An 18,112-nucleotide genomic window follows, 5' to 3' on the forward strand; every position below is an offset into this window, starting at 1 on the left:
GTTTGTGTGTGTGTGAGGAGGTGCCTGGCGGAAATGTAGGTTTGTGTGTGTGTGAGGAGGTGCCTGACAGAAGTGTAGGTTGGTGTGTGTGTAGAGGTGCCTGGCAGAAGTGTAGGTTGGTGTGTGTGTAGAGGTGCCTGGCAGAAGTGTAGGTTTGTGTGTGTGTGAGGAGGTGCCTGACAGAAGTATAGGTTTGTGTGTGTGTGTGTATAGAGGTGCCTGGCAGAAGTGTAGGTTTGTGTGTGTGTGTGTTTGTGAGAAGAGGTGCCTGGCAGAAGTGTAGGTTTGTGTGTGTGTATAGAGGTGCCTGACAGAAGTATAGGTTTGTGTGTGTGTGTGTGTGTGTGTGTATAGAGGTGCCTGGCAAAAGTGTAGGTTTGTGTGAAGAGGTGCCTAACTGAAGTGTAGGTTTGTGTGTGTGAGAAGAGGTGCCTGGCGGAAGTGTAGGTTTGTGTGTGTGTGTGAGGAGGTGCCTGACAGAAGTGTAGGTTTGTGTGTGTGTATAGAGGTGCCTGGCAGAAGTGTAGGTTTGTGTGTGTGTGAGAAGAGGTGCCTGACAGAAGTTTAGGTTTGTGTGTGTGTGTGAGAAGAGGTGCCTGGCAGAAGTGTAGGTTTGTGTGTGTGTGTGAAGAGGTGCCTGGCAGAAGTGTAGGTTTGTGTGTGTGTGAGAAGAGGTGCCTGACAGAAGTGTAGGTTTGTGTGAAGAGGTGCCTGAGAGAAGTGTAGGTTTGTGTGTGTGTGAGAAGAGGTGCCTGGCGGAAGTGTAGGTTTGTGTGTGTGTGTGTGAGAAGAGGTGCCTGGCGGAAGTGTAGGTTTGTGTGTGTGTGAGAAGAGGTGCCTGACAGAAGTGTAGGTTTGTGTGTGTGTGAGAAGAGGTGCCTGGCGGAAATGTAGGTTTGTGTGTGTTTGAGGAGGTGCCTGACAGAAGTGTAGGTTGGTGTGTGTGTAGAGGTGCCTGACAGAAGTGTAGGTTGGTGTGTGTGTAGAGGTGCCTGGCAGAAGTGTAGGTTTGTGTGTGTGTATAGAGGTGCCTGGCAGAAGTGTAGGTTTGTGTGTGTGTGTATAGAGGTGCCTGACAGAAGTGTAGGTTTGTGTGTGTGTGTGTGTGTGTGAAGAGGTGCCTGGCAGAAGTGTAGGTTTGTGTGTGTGTGTGTATAGAGGTGCCTGGCAGAAGTGTAGGTTTGTGTGTGTGTGTGTGTGTATAGAGGTGCCTGGCAGAAGTGTGTGTGAAGAGGTGCCTGACAGAAGTGTAGGTTTGTGTGTGTGTGTGTATAGAGGTGCCTGGCAGAAGTGTAGGTTTGTGTGTGTGTGTATAGAGGTGCCTGGCAGAAGTGTAGGTTTGTGTGTGTGTGTGTGTGTATAGAGGTGCCTGACAGAAGTGTAGGTTTGTGTGTGTGTGTGTGTGTGTGTGTATAGAGGTGCCTGGCAGAAGTGTAGGTTTGTGTGAAGAGGTGCCTGACAGAAGTGTAGGGGTGCGTGTGTGTGAAGAGGTGCCTGACAGAAGTGTAGGGGTGCGTGTGTGTGAAGAGGTGCCTGACAGAAGTGTAGGTTTGTGTGAAGAGGTGCCTAACAGAAGTGTAGGGGTGTGTTTGTGAAGAGGTGCCTGACAGGTGTGTGTATGAGAAAAGGTGCCTGACAGGTGTGTGTGTGTGTGAGAAGAGGTGCCTGGCAGAAGTGTAGGTAGAAGTGTGTGTGCGTGTGAAGAGGTGCCTGACAGAAGTGTAGGTTTGTGTGTGTGTGCGTGTGAAGAGGTGCCTGACAGAAGTGTAGGTGTGTGTGAGAAGAGGTGCCTGGCAGAAGTGTAGGTAGGGGGGTGTGTGTGTGTGTGTTTGTGTGAAGAGGTGTCTGACAGAAGTGTAGGGGTGTGTGTGTGTGTGTGAAGAGGTGCCTGGCAGAAGTGTAGGGGTGTGTGTGTGTGTGTGTGTGAAGAGGTGCCTGGCAGAAGTGTAGGGGTGTGTGTGTGTGTGTGAAGAGGTATCTGACAGAAGTGTAGGTAGGGGTGTGTGTGTGTGTGTGTGTGTGTGTGTGTGTGAAGAGGTGCCTGACAGAAGTGTAGGTAGGGGTGTGTGTGTGTGCGAGAAGAGGTGCCTGACAGAAGTGTAGGTAGGGGTGTGTGTGTGTGTGTGTGCGAGAAGAGGAGCCTGACAGAAGTGTAGGTAGGGGTGTGTGTGTGTGCGAGAAGAGGTGCCTGACAGAAGTGTAGGGGTCTGTGTGTGCGAGAAGAGGTGCCTGACAGAAGTGTAGGTAGGGGTGTGTGTGTGTGAGAAGAGGTGCCTGACAGAAGTGTAGGTAGGGGTGTGTGTGTGTGCGAGAAGAGGTGCCTGACAGAAGTGTAGGTAGGGGTTTGTGTGTGAAGAGGTGCCTGACAGAAGTGTAGGTAGGGGTGTGTGTGTGTGTGTGTGTGTGTGCGAGAAGAGGTGCCTGACAGAAGTGTAGGTAGGTGTGTGTGTGTGTGTGCGAGAAGAGGTGCCTGACAGAAGTGTAGGTAGGGGTGTGTGTGTGTGCGAGAAGAGGTGCCTGACAGAAGTGTAGGTAGGGGTGTGTGTGTGTGCGAGAAGAGGTGCCTGACAGAAGTGTAGGTAGGGGTGTGTGTGTGTGCGAGAAGAGGTGCCTGACAGAAGTGTAGGTAGGGGTGTGTGTGTGTGCGAGAAGAGGTGCCTGACAGAAGTGTAGGTAGGTGTGTGTGCGAGAAGAGGTGCCTGACAGAAGTGTAGGCTTGTGTGGGGAGGATCTGGATTAGGTGAGGTATCTGGTGCAATAGTGAACTTCATGAGATGCTCTGTCATTGGTGCTTGTCTGAGTTAAGAAGTTGCTCTGTGTTGTGAATTTACAGGTAGGTTCCTGGTCTTGTGTGGGGGCTCTGGTGTTGGTGTTGGTGTTTGTGTGCAGTGAGCTTTCTGGTGCTACTGAGTGTGTGTTGTGTGTGGTGCTGATGTGAGCATTCAGGGAGGTGTGTTTGATATGGTCTGTGTGTGTGTGTGTCTGGGTGTCAGTGGCTGGGTGTGTCCAGTGGAATGTAGGGAGGTGTCCTGCACTCCGTCCAACCTGCTATTGTGCCTGAGAATAAAAGCAGCAGCTTCCTTCTACTTCACTCAATCCTCTGTCTGCGGCTGAGATCTCCAGGTAAGTGCAGGGAATTGTGTTTGCTGTCTGAAGCAGATGTTCTGTGTCATTCATTTTACTGCAGTGGACATAACTGGTAGAGACATCATTGAAATAATCCTGTTTTAATCCAGATTATGTGTTCTGTGTACAGCATTGTATTATCTGCTGAGATCTGCAGCACAAATGTGAAAGCAAAAGTGTTTGAATCAGTAAAGTGTGTGTGTGTACAGGATATGGTTCCTGGATCAAATGATCTCTAGGTCTGTGCTTGAGTGAACATGAAGTAAACTCAGCATATGAATCCATACTTCTGTCTATGAGAATAAAAAGTTTGACAATATTTTGTACTTGCTTTGCTAATGTACGATGTCTCTAATATGATTATTTAGATTTTATGGAAACTATTTATTCAATTACTGTCTTTTTATATATTATGCCTTCATCCTTTTGCTAGATTAATTTTGCTTTGTAATTTAACTTTTTTTTTTTTTTTCTGCCAATACTGGCTGCATCACATTGCACATCAGGCAAGCCGTTCCTTTTTAGTGTAAAAAATAGTTTTAATGCTAAATCCTTTCTTGTTTTTTTTTTTCTTTTTTCACAGTTAGACCATCTAATTATTTTCCCCTTCCCTAATCAGACCACATGGGAGGGGGGAGGGGGTACAAAGGATATTAGGAATGACATTTACTACATTAGATTTTTTATATATATAAACCCACCTTTATAGACCATGTCAGGGTTAAAGATCTATGTCAAGCCTGGGCAATGAATGTTTTGTGTTACTATCAGGGACCTCTAACTGATTCCTGAAAAGCAGCCCCCTCACCCCCATTTATTTGTCCAGTGCAATTATTATTTTTAACACAAATTTTAGATGTCTCCAACTGGGATATTTTTTTTTTTTTTTTTTTTTTTTTTTTTTTTGCTATAATAACAGTAATTGCATGACAGTGGCTAAGTCAAAATGAATTGGATAGAGCATAACATTTTAAACAACTTTGCAATGTTCTTCTATTATCAATTTTGCTTAGTTCTCATTGTATCCTTTTATTAAAGAGTAATCCTAGATGAGCTCAGGAGCGTGCATGTGTCTCTAGCCATTTGGCAACAATGTTTGCAACTATGTAACATTGATGTAAATAAACATTATTGCTAACACTTGCCATAGAATGTTAGAAGTGCACACAGGTGAATCTCTACATTAATAATTGTGTAAGATTATTTGTAAACTAACTAATATAGATATAGTTTATTTATAGAACACATTTACATTTACTCCGTGTCTGGTTGGTTGATCTTTAAGTTCTATGTAGAATAACTGGTTCCAATTCTGCAAGGTCCAGGAAGTATTATAATTAGGTTCTTGAGAGTAATATACCCACACCCTTAACCCTTTACTGCCTGAGAGGTCAGTATGCACAGTAAATGTTTGTTTTAGATGAAACGTTTGTTTACTGTCTCAGCAATTATAATTTCTCCAACATAGGTGTGTCCGGTCCACGGCGTCATCCTTACTTGTGGGATATTCTCTTCCCCAACAGGAAATGGCAAAGAGCCCAGCAAAGCTGGTCACATGATCCCTCCTAGGCTCCGCCTACCCCAGTCATTCTCTTTGCCGTTGTACAGGCAACATCTCCACGGAGATGGCTTAGAGTTTTTTAGTGTTTAACTGTAGTTTTTATTATTCAATCAAGAGTTTGTTATTTTGAAATAGTGCTGGTATGTACTATTTACTCAGAAACAGAAAAGAGATGAAGATTTCTGTTTGTATGAGGAAAATGATTTTAGCAACCGTCACTAAAATCCATGGCTGTTCCACACAGGACTGTTGAGAGCAATTAACTTCAGTTGGGGGAACAGTGAGCAGTCTCTTGCTGCTTGAGGTATGACACATTCTAACAAGACGATGTAATGCTGGAAGCTGTCATTTTCCCTCTGGGATCCGGTAAGCCATGTTTATTACGATTGTAAATAAGGGCTTCAAAAAGGGCTTATTAAGACTGTAGACTTTTTTTGGGCTAAATCGATTGATTATTAACACATATTTAGCCTTGAGGAATCATTTTATCTGGGTATTTTGATATAATAATATCGGCAGGCACTGTTTTAGACACCTTATTCTTTAGGGGCTTTCCCAAAGCATAGGCAGAGCCTCATTTTCGCGCCGGTGTTGCGCACTTGTTTTTGAGAGGCATGGCATGCAGTCGCATGTGAGAGGAGCTCTGATACTTAGAAAAGACTTTCTGAAGGCGTCATTTGGTATCGTATTCCCCTTGGGGCTTGGTTGGGTCTCAGCAAAGCAGATACAGGGACTGTAAAGGGGTTAAAGTTCAAAACGGCTCCGGTTCCGTTATTTTAAGGGTTAAAGCTTCCAAATTTGGTGTGCAATACTTTTAAGGCTTTAAGACACTGTGGTGAAAATTTGGTAAATTTTGAACAATTCCTTCATGTTTTTTCGCATTTGCAGTAATAAAGTGTGTTCAGTTTAAAATTTAAAGTGACAGTAACGGTTTTATTTTAAAACGTTTTTTGTACTTGTTATCAAGTTTATGCCTGTTTAACATGTCTGAACTACCAGATAGACTGTGTTCTGAATGTGGGGAAGCCAGAATTCCTATTCATTTAAATAAATGTGATTTATGTGACAATGACAATGATGCCCAAGATGATTCCTCAAGTGAGGGGAGTAAGCATGGTACTGCATCATTCCCTCCTTCGTCTACACGAGTCTTGCCCACTCAGGAGGCCCCTAGTACATCTAGCGCGCCAATACTCCTTACTATGCAACAATTAACGGCTGTAATGGATAATTCTGTCAAAAACATTTTAGCCAAAATGAACACTTATCAGCATAAGCGCGACTGCTCTGTTTTAGATACTGAAGAGCATGACGACGCTGATATTAATATTTCTGAAGGGCCCCTAACTCAGTTTGGTCTCGGGAAGAATCTCTTCTACCGATAAATATTCTGGAACTGAGAGCGATATTCAATGCTCTCAAGGCTTGGCCTCAGCTAGCGAGGGCCAAGTTCATACGGTTTCAATCAGACAACATGACAACTGTTGCGTACATCAACCATCAGGGGGGAACAAGGAGTTCCCTGGCGATGGAAGAAGTGACCAAAATCATTCTATGGGCGGAGTCTCACTCCTGCCACCTGTCTGCTATCCACATCCCAGGAGTGGAAAATTGGGAAGCGGATTTTCTGAGTCGTCAGACATTGCATCCGGGGGAGTGGGAACTCCATCCGGAAATCTTTGCCCAAGTCACTCAGCTGTGGGGCATTCCAGACATGGATCTGATGGCCTCTCGTCAGAACTTCAAAGTTCCTTGCTACGGGTCCAGATCCAGGGATCCCAAGGCGGCTCTAGTGGATGCACTAGTAGCACCTTGGACCTTCAAACTAGCTTATGTGTTCCCGCCGTTTCCTCTCATCCCCAGGCTGGTAGCCAGGATCAATCAGGAGAGGGCGTCGGTGATCTTGATAGCTCCTGCGTGGCCACGCAGGACTTGGTACGCAGATCTGGTGAATATGTCATCGGCTCCTCCTTGGAAGCTACCTTTGAGACGAGACCTTCTTGTTCAGGGTCCGTTCGAACATCCGAATCTGGTTTCACTCCAGCTGACTGCTTGGAGATTGAACGCTTGATCTTATCGAAGCGAGGATTCTCAGATTCTGTTATCGATACTCTTGTTCAGGCCAGAAAGCCTGTAACTAGAAAGATTTACCACAAAATTTGGAAAAAATATATCTGTTGGTGTGAATCTAAAGGATTCCCTTGGGACAAGGTTAAGATTCCTAGGATTCTATCCTTCCTTCAAGAAGGATTGGAAAAAGGATTATCTGCAAGTTCCCTGAAGGGACAGATTTCTGCCTTGTCTGTGTTACTTCACAAAAAGCTGGCCGCTGTGCCAGATGTTCAAGCCTTTGTTCAGGCTCTGGTTAGAATTAAGCCTGTTTACAAACCTTTGACTCCTCCTTGGAGTCTCAATTTAGTTCTTTCAGTTTTTCAGGGGGTTCCGTTTGAACCCTTGCATTCCGTTGATATTAAGTTATTATCTTGGAAAGTTTTGTTTTCAGTTGCAATTTCTTCTGCTAGAAGAGTTTCAGAATTATCTGCTCTGCAGTGTTCTCCTCCTTATCTGGTGTTCCATGCAGATAAGGTGGTTTTACGTACTAAACCTGGTTTTCTTCCAAAAGTTGTTTCTAACAAGAACATTAACCAGGAGATTATCGTACCTTCTCTGTGTCCGAAACCAGTTTCAAAGAAGGAACGTTTGTTGCACAATTTGGATGTTGTTCGCGCTCTAAAATTCTATTTAGATGCTACAAAGGATTTTAGACAAACATCTTCCTTGTTTGTTGTTTATTCTGGTAAAAGGAGAGGTCAAAAAGCAACTTCTACCTCTCTCTCTTTTTGGATTAAAAGCATCATCAGATTGGCTTACGAGACTGCCGGACGGCAGCCTCCCGAAAGAATCACAGCTCATTCCACTAGGGCTGTGGCTTCCACATGGGCCTTCAAGAACGAGGCTTCTGTTGATCAGATATGTAGGGCAGCGACTTGGTCTTCACTGCACACTTTTACCAAATTTTACAAGTTTGATACTTTTGCTTCTTCTGAGGCTATTTTTGGGAGAAAGGTTTTGCAAGCCGTGGTGCCTTCCATTTAGGTGACCTGATTTGCTCCCTCCCTTCATCCGTGTCCTAAAGCTTTGGTATTGGTTCCCACAAGTAAGGATGACGCCGTGGACCGGACACACCTATGTTGGAGAAAACAGAATTTATGTTTACCTGATAAATTACTTTCTCCAACGGTGTGTCCGGTCCACGGCCCGCCCTGGTTTTTTTTTTTAATCAGGTCTGATAATTTATTTTCTTTAACTACAGTCACCACGGTACCATATGGTTTCTCCTATGCAAATATTCCTCCTTAACGTCGGTCGAATGACTGGGGTAGGCGGAGCCTAGGAGGGATCATGTGACCAGCTTTGCTGGGCTCTTTGCCATTTCCTGTTGGGGAAGAGAATATCCCACAAGTAAGGATGACGCCGTGGACCGGACACACCGTTGGAGAAAGTAATTTATCAGGTAAACATAAATTCTGTTTTTACTTTGTCATTATAGAATTTCCCTTTTTGCCAACAGCAGCATAATTGAAAATAAAACTTCCACTTAAATTTTGAAACAAATCTTTTGCAATGCCCCAGTGTTTGGTTAATGTACTCCCTTCTTTATATAACAGTGACGTATTCAATACTGAATAATTGTTTTCTCTCATTGCATACATTATATGGACAAAAGTATGTAGGCACCTGCGCTTGTTAGATATCCTATTCCAAAAGCAAGGACATAAATATGGATTCCCTCCCCTGCTCCTTGGTACTATAACAGCAACAACTTCTCCGGGAAGGCTTTCCACAAGATTTTGAAGTTTGTCTGTGGGAATTTGTGCCCCTTTAGCCAAAGAGCATCCTCACAAATGCGGTCTGGTATTGATGTTGGATAAGAAGGCCTGGCTCGCAATCCATATTCCAATTTATCCCAAAAGTGTTTAGTGGGGTTGAGGTCAGGGCTTTGTGCCGGCCACTCCAGTTCCTCCACACCAACTTTGTGAACCATGTCTTCATGGACCTCACTTTTTACACAAGGGCATAGTCATGCTGGAACAGGAAAGAACCTTCCCAAACTATTGGAAGCACCCAGTTTTCTAAAATGGCTTTGTATCCTTCACTGGGACTAAGAAGCCTAGCTTGAACCCTGAAAAACAGCACAAGACCATTATCCCTATTCCAACAAACTTTACAGTAGGTGCTATGCATTCCGGTAAGTAGCATTCTCCTGGCATCCACCACACACAGACTCTTCCATCAGACTTGCGTACCTCAAGGATCGGTTCTGGCTCCTCTACTCTGACGGCATCACCATTTCCCCATTGCCCCAAGTCCACTGCCTCGGAATTACACTTGACTCAAATCTATCCTTCACCCCCCATATCCAATCGCTTTCTACATCCTGCCGCAACCATCTACGCAATATTTCCAAGATTCAACCTTTTCTGTGCGCTAAAACCACAAAGCAAATATTCCACTCCCTTGTTATTTACAGACTTGACTACTGCAATAACCTACTTACTGGCCTTCCTCTTTCCCACCTCTCCCCCCTTCAATCCATCCTAACTGCCTCTGCCAGGCTGATCCACCTTTCCCGTCGCTATGTACCTACTACACCTCTCTGTGAGTCCCTTCATTGGCTCCCCATTCACAGCAGAATTAAATTCAAAATTCTCACCCTTGAATACAATGCGCTCACCAACACCACTCCCCTCTACCTATCCTCTCTAATCAACAAGTATACTCTAGCCTGCCCGCTAAGATCCAACAATGACCTGCTCCTTTCATCTTCGACTATCACCTCTTCCCATGCTAGACTGCAGGACACCTACCCTCTGGAACACTCTCCCTCGTGCTGTCAGGCTTTGCCCTAATCTTTCTCCCTTTAAATGCTCTCTTTCTGTTCAGAGAAGCCTGCCACCCAACTCAATAATATTTATCTTACCTAACAACATTTCCCTCATCTAACTCTGCATTAACATCTTTCTCAATCTTGCAGTCCTCACCTCCTGTTTCTCAACCTCCTACCCTTCTAGATTGTAAGTTCCCACGGGAATAGGGCCCTTAATTCCTCCTGTATGTGTTTGTAAATTTTGTCCTGTCTCTTAGAAGTTTTATATTGTTTTATTTAAATGAACTGTATCCATGGACAGCGCTGCGGAATATGATGACGCTTCATAAATAAAGTATAGTAATAATAGTGAAGTGTAATTCATCTCTCCAGAGAACATATTTTCTGTATTAGACTTCAGTGGCTGTGTGCTTTACAGTGCAGCCAACACTTGGCATTGCACATGTTATTGTGAGGTTTGTGTATATCTGCTTGGCCATGGAAACCCATTTCACAATAATACAACTACAGCTGACCAGGGCAGATATACTAGGGCAGAAATTTCATAACCTGACTTGTGGCATCCTATGAGAGTGCCACCTTTAAAGTCACTAACCTCGGTATGACCCACTGTACTGCCAAAGTTTGTCTAGTATGATCCAATGTACTGCCAAAGTTTTTATATGGAAATGTCATGGGTATGTGCTTAATTGTATACACCTGCTAGCAATGGGTGGGGCCAAAACACCCGAACGCCATAATATAGTAGGAGTGTCCACATACTTTTGGCCATATAGTGTAAGTCTGATTATTTTACCATTGGCTGTAAACATCCCATACTTAATAACATAAGAATTAAAGGTATACTAAAAGTTTTTAATATATATATATATATGCACACTTGCACACTCACAGGAACGAACAACTGGCTCAATACTTCAATACTATTGTTAGCCTGTTCTATGGCGATTTACCACCTGGGTGCAGCTTCTTTTAGCCCAGTAATGCTTTTCACAGAAAAGAACTCTCCTGTAGTATATCAGTCTGATCCCGCCTATTACGGTCAGTCCAGCACCGAAATACCAGACAATTCCTCTCTGAACAAGGAACACTGCAACCCCAGACGATCGTTTCGGCCTTCATTGGGCCTCGTCAGTGACGTGTAGCCATATTCCTCTAAGCACACTGAGCAAGGAGTCCACGTCTGGTTTCCCCTTTTTCCCATAGGAAATGCCTGGTATTTCGGTGCTGGACTGACCGTAATAGGCGGGATCAGACTGATATACTACAGGAAAGTTCTTCTCTGTGAAAAGCATTACTGGGCTAAAAGAAGCAGCACCCAGGTGGTAAATAGCCATAGAACAGGCTAACAATAGTATTGAGCCAGTTGTCCGTTCCTGTAAGTGTGCTTCTCTCTCTGTGTGTGTATGTATGTGTGTGTGTGTGTGTGTGTGTGTATATGTGTGTGTATATATATATATATATATATATATATATATATATATATATATAATAAAATCTCACCCATAAAATATTTCATTTTGAGCAGTGAAAAGGGTTTTTTCATGATTTATTCTGCCTGCTGAATCCGTGCTAAACCCCCTTAACAGGGGAAAAAGGGGTCACACTACCCCAGTCTCTTTTCTTAACTGCACATGTGCAGAGTTCATGCTATATATTTGCGTATTCGTTTGTGATTGGTTAGCAAGGGGTCTTTTGTTCTGGGGACAGGGAAATCAGTGAAAAGAAATATTCTCATTTGACAAAATAAAGCTGCATTATTCATTGCAAATTTCTTCTTAGATAAGAAGGTACATTTGTTATGCAGCTTACAATTTGTGTTTAATATGTCTTTAATTTTTTTTTTTTTTTTATATGCATAGAATACATTTAGAGTTGACTAGTAACTCTTACATTCCCAACTAGTACACTTATTTTCCACTGACAATTAAATGATATTTTTCCCACCCTGCCATTAATTGGCAAAAATTATTCCACAACCAGAAGTGACATCTCCTGGGTACTGATGATTTTAAACTGATCCAGCAGCATTAATTAATTACGTTCATATGTGTCTTTTTAACCACTAAACAAACATCAGTCATAATAGAGCCTTTTATTCTAACATATATTCTGTATTTTCTATGGAAAATACAAAAAGAAGGCGCTCCAATGCTACGTCAGATGGCTCCAAACGTGTTGCGCACACCAATCTAAAATAAGAAATATATTCACAAATGCTTTGCACTAATCAAGTGCATTCCAAGCATTCTGTGTAATTTACAGTAGTTGATTCTCAGGTATAACCAGCAGCATTTCTTTAGCACCAGCCATTTAAAGTGTCCATATGTACAAATCCCCTGAGAGATATTAAAAAACTATTTGCTACAGGTTGGTTAAAAATCCTCTTGGGGATATATTCATTAAAAACCTTTTAAAAAAACAATCTTCTGCTAGGCATTTGTGAGTATACTTCTTATATGGGATTGATATGGTGTGTGCTATGTGTTTTGAACTGTGGGATATTGTGCTATTGGAGCACCTTCATTTTGTATTTTCCAGTTGCTTGTGGGTGTTTTTATTGAGAAGAGTTGGCCATCATTGCCAGTAACTGAGCGATTTTACGTTCCAGTTTGGACTGGCACCGCTGACATTGATGGGTTAATATTTATATATTTTTGATTTAAATAATCATGTGTACTTTTTTTATATTTGTATAACATATCTATATAATATGTAACAAAGACCCTTCATATTTTCCACAGTAGTGATGGATAAGTAATGTTTACCATGTATCTGCTGCTTTGATTTGCTGTAACAGCAGGCAGCGTGTGCCGGAGGAATCTCATTTGAGGCTTTCTGTTTTTTCTCTTTCCAGTTATGGCAGGGCCAAGGCCAGTAGTCTTGAGTGGACCTTCGGGTGCAGGGAAGAGCACTCTTCTGAAGAGGCTACTTAAAGAGTATGAAGGTGTTTTTGGCTTTTCGGTTTCCCGTAAGTACACGACTTACACATGTCTGGTCTCTGGGAAATCAGCATTCAGAACATTACGCTTCCATTTATTCTCCAGAACAGTTTCATTTTAACTCCAAATGAACACCTTTTCATTAATGCGCAAAATAGCAATTTGGGAACAGTGTAAATGTTATTTCAGTTGTATTGTGCTCTGAAATGCTGCAAAAAGCATAAAATTTAATAAAACTAGGTGTCGATAACATAAGGTATGGCCATATCTTAAATTGGTATTCAACACAGAAGATTTCAGCTTACAGTTGCAGGCCAAGACTGGTAGCTTCTGCAGTCAGTATCTCTCATCTGCTCCAGGGTGTGTGTAAATTCCAAAGGTAACTTGTGAATGTCTTTCCTGAATAGCTCACATGATCCAAATAATCCAATCCGCTTCGGCCCAAAATAGGTTTGTAAACTGCAGCTACAGAATAAAAAAAGTACAGGTAGCCCTCAGTTTACGCCGGGGTTAGGTTCCAGAAGGAATGGTTGTAAATCGAAACCGTTGTAAATTGAAACCCAGTTTATAATGTAAGTCAATGGGAAGTGAGGGAGTTGGGTTCCAGGCCCCTCTCAAAATTAGCATAAGTAACACCTAATAAATTATTTTTAGCTTTGAAATAACGACTTTAAATGCTAAACAGCATTATAAACCTAATAAAATAATCACACAACACAGAATATATAATTAAACTAAGTTAAATGAACAAAAACATTTGCTAAACAGCATTATAAACCTAATAAAATAATCACACAACACAGACTTAACTTGCATTTTTCTGCAAACAGTTTTTTCTATGCATTCCAATCTGGACTGATTTATAGACAGGAAGATCTTGTTCCTTTGCAAGCTGCTCGATAGCTCAGGTCTGCTTAAACTGATTAATTTCAGCTTGCTTGGCTTGCATATCTTTGCGGCAACACAAGCGGACAGCTCCACCTACTGACTATTTTAATCAATGCACTGCTTTTCAATAGCATTCACATGACTGAAAAAAAGGTTGTTATTGAAACGGTGCAAATTGAACCGTTGTAAACCGAGGGCCACCTGTATGCCTTAACAAGACAATGTGAATGATAAAGCATAGAATTGAGCAACCATGAAGTAAAACATCTAACTTTATTTGGCATCATGGTATTCAAAACAAGAAATGTCAGTATACCCAGCCTTATGTTTAATATAAATTTGTACACTTCAGCTATCTGTAGTTTTTGGGATTTATGGTTCCTAAAACTCTACTTTATATACCCAAAATGTAAAGGGCAAGAACTAATTTGCTAGTTCCTAAAAAAAATGTGTGGCTTGTTCCTGCGTATTCTGGGTGGCTCCAAAATTTAAAATTTGCTTACCCATGTGTTTATATGTGTTTGATAAATAGAACTTGAATTAAACTGTATCTCTTCTAAAACTGGTTATTTGACAGCAATTGTGACCAGGGATGTTTATATAGCCCTTTTGTGGCTCAGAATGTGTGTGTGTCTGTCTCCTCCAATAATTTTGCTGGCTCCTAGGTTTGTCAAGCCCTGTATTAGATCAATATGTCCTGTGTGTCATGTGACTGTTACTGATATAGGATACCATGACTTTCTTGATCAAAAACATAAAATGATCCTAAATATTTTAATTTGTCCTGATGACATCCAGAACTCTAATTTCATTTTTCCAGATACTACCAGAAATCCGAGGCCTGGCGAATCTGATGGGAATGGTAATTATGACTTTTATATTTTGGGGGGGGGGGGGAACTAAAAGGAAATGCAACTCAAAATGTAATTTCCTGTAATATTTTTAGTTCATAGCTAAATCCTTTGCAGTGTCCTTTCTTTCTTTTTTCGTTTTCTTTCTTTCTTTCATTTTCTTTTTCTTTATTGCTTTCGCTTTCTCTTTCGTTCGTTTGTTTTCTTTCCTTATCTTTCTCTTTCGTCTTTCTTTTTTGTCTTCTCATTTCCTGTAATTCTACTCTGTAAAGTTTTTTTTTTGTTTTTTTTTTTCCATTTTACTCAAGAATTTGAAGTATAGCACACAGTGATTGTTTGATTAGTGCAGGCATTCATTTTTTATCTGTCCTTACCTAACCTCAACATACTCGATTTTTTTTTTTTCAATTAATATTTCCCTTTAATTCCAATAAATGTTTTTTTTTTTTAAATTATTTTGTCAGTAGATTTGTTTTTGGAATGCAGGACTTACCTGTTGAATGGTATATAAAGAAATAAGCTTGATGTCCCTTTTTAAATTATAAAGTGTAAGTTGACAACAAAAATGGCGATACACGTTTGTTTAAACATACGCTCTACATATTTCATCTTTGTCCACATTTAAAGGGGCAGTCTACAACTTAGTCAATAAAGTTTTTTTACCTTAGATTAAGCTGCAAATAATATCCGGCACTGCTTTCTATATGATGCAGCAGGTACAGTAAAAAAGTTATTTTAAAATGAATATTGTTTCTGGCCACTTTGAAATGGCTACAAAGCTCCGCCCACTGATGACATCATGATCAGGGCTGCATTTAGTGAGCCTTTTGTGATTGGATGCCATATGCAGCCCAGATTGTGATGTCATCAGTGGGCAGAGTTTGGTAGCCATTTCAAAGTGGCCAGAAACAATATTAATTTTAAAATAACTTTATTTACCATTCCTGCAGCATGATATAGAAAAGGTGCAGGAGGCTATATGCAGCTTAATCTAAGGTAAGACAGGGTGTAAGATAAGTAGGGTGTAGACTGTCCTTCTAAGGGAGATTGTACAGTCATGCATATGAAAGCACAGCTTTTAAACAAGTAAAACATATTTTTCTTACCTTAGCCCCTTAATGACCGGACCATTTTTCAATTTTCTTACCCTTAATGACAATGGCTATTTTTACATTTCTGCAGTGTTTGCGTTTAGCTGTAATTTTCCTCTTACTCGTTTACTGTACCCACACATATTATATACCGTTTTTCTCGTCATTAAATGGACTTTCTAAAGATACCATTATTTTCATCATATCTTATAATTTACTAAAAAAAATATGATAAAATATGAGGAAAAAATGGAAAAAAACACACTTTTTCTAACTTTGACCCCCAAAATCTGTTACACATCTACAATCACCAAAAAACACCCATGCTAAATAGTTTATAAATTTTGTCCTGAGTTTAGAAATACCCAATGTTTACATGTTCTTTGCTTTTTTTGCAATTTATGGGGCAATAAATACAAGTAGCACTTTGCTATTTCCAAACCACTTTTTTTCAAAATTAGCGCTAGTTACTTTGGAACCCTGATTTCTTTCATGTAATTAGCAAGAGTCCATGAGCTAGTGACGTATGGGATATACATTCCTACCAGGAGGGGCAAAGTTTCCCAAACCTCAAAATGCCTATAAATACACCCCTCACCACACCCACAATTCAGTTTTACAAACTTTGCCTCCGATGGAGGTGGTGAAGTAAGTTTGTGCTAGATTCTACGTTGATATGCGCTCCGCAGCAAGTTGGAGCCCGGTTTTCCTCTCAGCGTGCAGTGAATGTCAGAGGGATGTGAGGAGAGTATTGCCTATTTGAATGCAGTGATCTCCTTCTACGGGGTCTATTTCATAGGTTCTCTGTTATCGGTCGTAGAGATTCATCTCTTACCTCCCTTTTCAGATCGACGATATACTCTTATATATACCATTACCTCTGCTGATTCTCGTTTCAGTACTGGTTTGGCTTTCTACAAAAATGTAGATGAGTGTCCTGGGGTAAGTAAATCTTATTTTCTGCGACACTCTAAGCTATGGTTGGGCACTTTGTTATAAAGTTCTAAATATATGTATTCAAACATTTATTTGCCTTGACTCAGAATGTTCAACTTTCCTTATTTTCAGACAGTCAGTTTCATATTTGGGATTATGCATTTGATTTTATCATTTTTTCTTACCTTCAAAAATTTGACTTTTTTCCCTGTGGGCTGTTAGGCTCGCGGGGGCTGAAAATGCTTCATTTTATTGCGTCATTCTTGGCGCGGACTTTTTTGGCGCAAAAATTATTTTCCGTTTTCGGCGTCATACGTGTCGCCGGAAGTTGCGTCATTTTTTGACGTTATTTTGCGCCAAAAATGTCGGCGTTCCGGATGTGGCGTCATTTTGGCGCCAAAAAGCATTTAGGCGCCAAATAATGTGGGCGTCTTATTGGCGCTAAAAAATATGGGCGTCGCTTTTTTCTCCACATTATTTAAGTCTCATTTTTCATTGCTTCTGGTTGCTAGAAGCTTGTTTTTTGGCATTTTTTCCCATTCCTGAAACTGTCATTTAAGGAATTTGATCAATTTTGCTTTATATGTTGTTGTTTTTTCTCTTACATATTGCAAGATGTCTCACGTTGCATCTGAGTCAGAAGATACTTCAGGAAAATCGCTGTCTAGTGCTGGAACTACCAAAGCTAAGTGTATCTGCTGTAAACTTTTGGTAGCTATTCCTCCAGCTGTTGTTTGTATTGATTGTCATGACAAACTTGTTAAAGCAGATAATATTTCCTTTAGTAAAGTAGCATTGCCTGTTGCAGTTCCTACAACATCTAAGGTGCAGAATGTTCCTGATAACATAAGAGATTTTGTTTCTGAATCCATAAAGAAGGCTATGTCTGTTATTTCTCCTTCTAGTAAACGTAAAAAAATCTTTTAAAACTTCTCTCCCTACAGATGAATTTTTAAATGAACATCATCATTCTGATTCTGATAACTCTTCTGGTTCAGAGGATTCTGTCTCAGAGGTTGATGCTGATAAATCTTCTTATTTATTTAAAATGGAATTTATTCGTTCTTTACTTAAAGAAGTTCTAATTGCTTTAGAAATAGAGGATTCTGGTCCTCTTGATACTAATTCTAAACGTTTGGATAAGGTATTTAAATCTCCTGTGGTTATTCCAGAAGTTTTTCCTGTTCCTAATGCTATTTCTGCAGTAATTTCCAAAGAATGGGATAAATTGGGTAATTCATTTACTCCCTCTAAACGTTTTAAGCAATTATATCCTGTGCCGTCTGACAGATTAGAATTTTAGGACAAAATCCCTAAAGTTGATGGGGCTATTTCTACCCTTGCTAAACGTACTACTATTCCTACGTCAGATGGTACTTCGTTTAAGGATCCTTTAGATAGGAAAATTGAGTCCTTTCTAAGAAAAGCTTATCTGTGTTCAGGTAATCTTCTTAGACCTGCTATATCTTTGGCTGATGTTGCTGCAGCTTCAACTTTTTGGTTGGAAACCTTAGCGCAACAAGTAACACATCATGATTCTCATGATATTATTATTCTTCTTCAGCATGCTAATAATTTTATCTGTGATGCCATCTTTGATATTATCAGAGTTGATGTCAGGTTTATGTCTCTAGCTATTTTAGCTAGAAGAGCTTTATGGCTTAAGACTTGGAATGCTGATATGGCTTCTAAATCAACTCTACTTTCCATTTCTTTCCAGGGTAACAAATTATTTGGTTCTCAGTTGGATTCTATTATTTCAACTGTTACTGGTGGGAAAGGAACTTTTTTACCACAGGATAAAAAATCTAAGGGTAAAAACAGAGCTA

General features: G+C 40.8%; 1 protein-coding gene across 3 annotated transcripts in view; it reads left to right on the top strand.

Moving 5' to 3' along the window:
• Positions 1–18,112, top strand: part of GUK1 (guanylate kinase 1) — a 170,964-nt gene that overhangs the window by 53,478 nt on the left and 99,374 nt on the right. For 2 of the 3 annotated variants that reach the window (XM_053713737.1, XM_053713738.1), the window contains 2 exons: positions 12,433–12,546; positions 14,226–14,267. In XM_053713737.1, the coding sequence (XP_053569712.1) occupies positions 12,433–12,546; positions 14,226–14,267 (156 nt within the window). Of the gene's footprint in view, positions 1–3,086; positions 3,124–12,432; positions 12,547–14,225; positions 14,268–18,112 lie in introns of those variants that run through there. The other variant, XM_053713739.1, reaches the window with a different exon arrangement.

Source organism: Bombina bombina, chromosome 5, assembly GCF_027579735.1.
Source record: "Bombina bombina isolate aBomBom1 chromosome 5, aBomBom1.pri, whole genome shotgun sequence".
Lineage (NCBI taxonomy): Eukaryota > Metazoa > Chordata > Amphibia > Anura > Bombinatoridae > Bombina > Bombina bombina.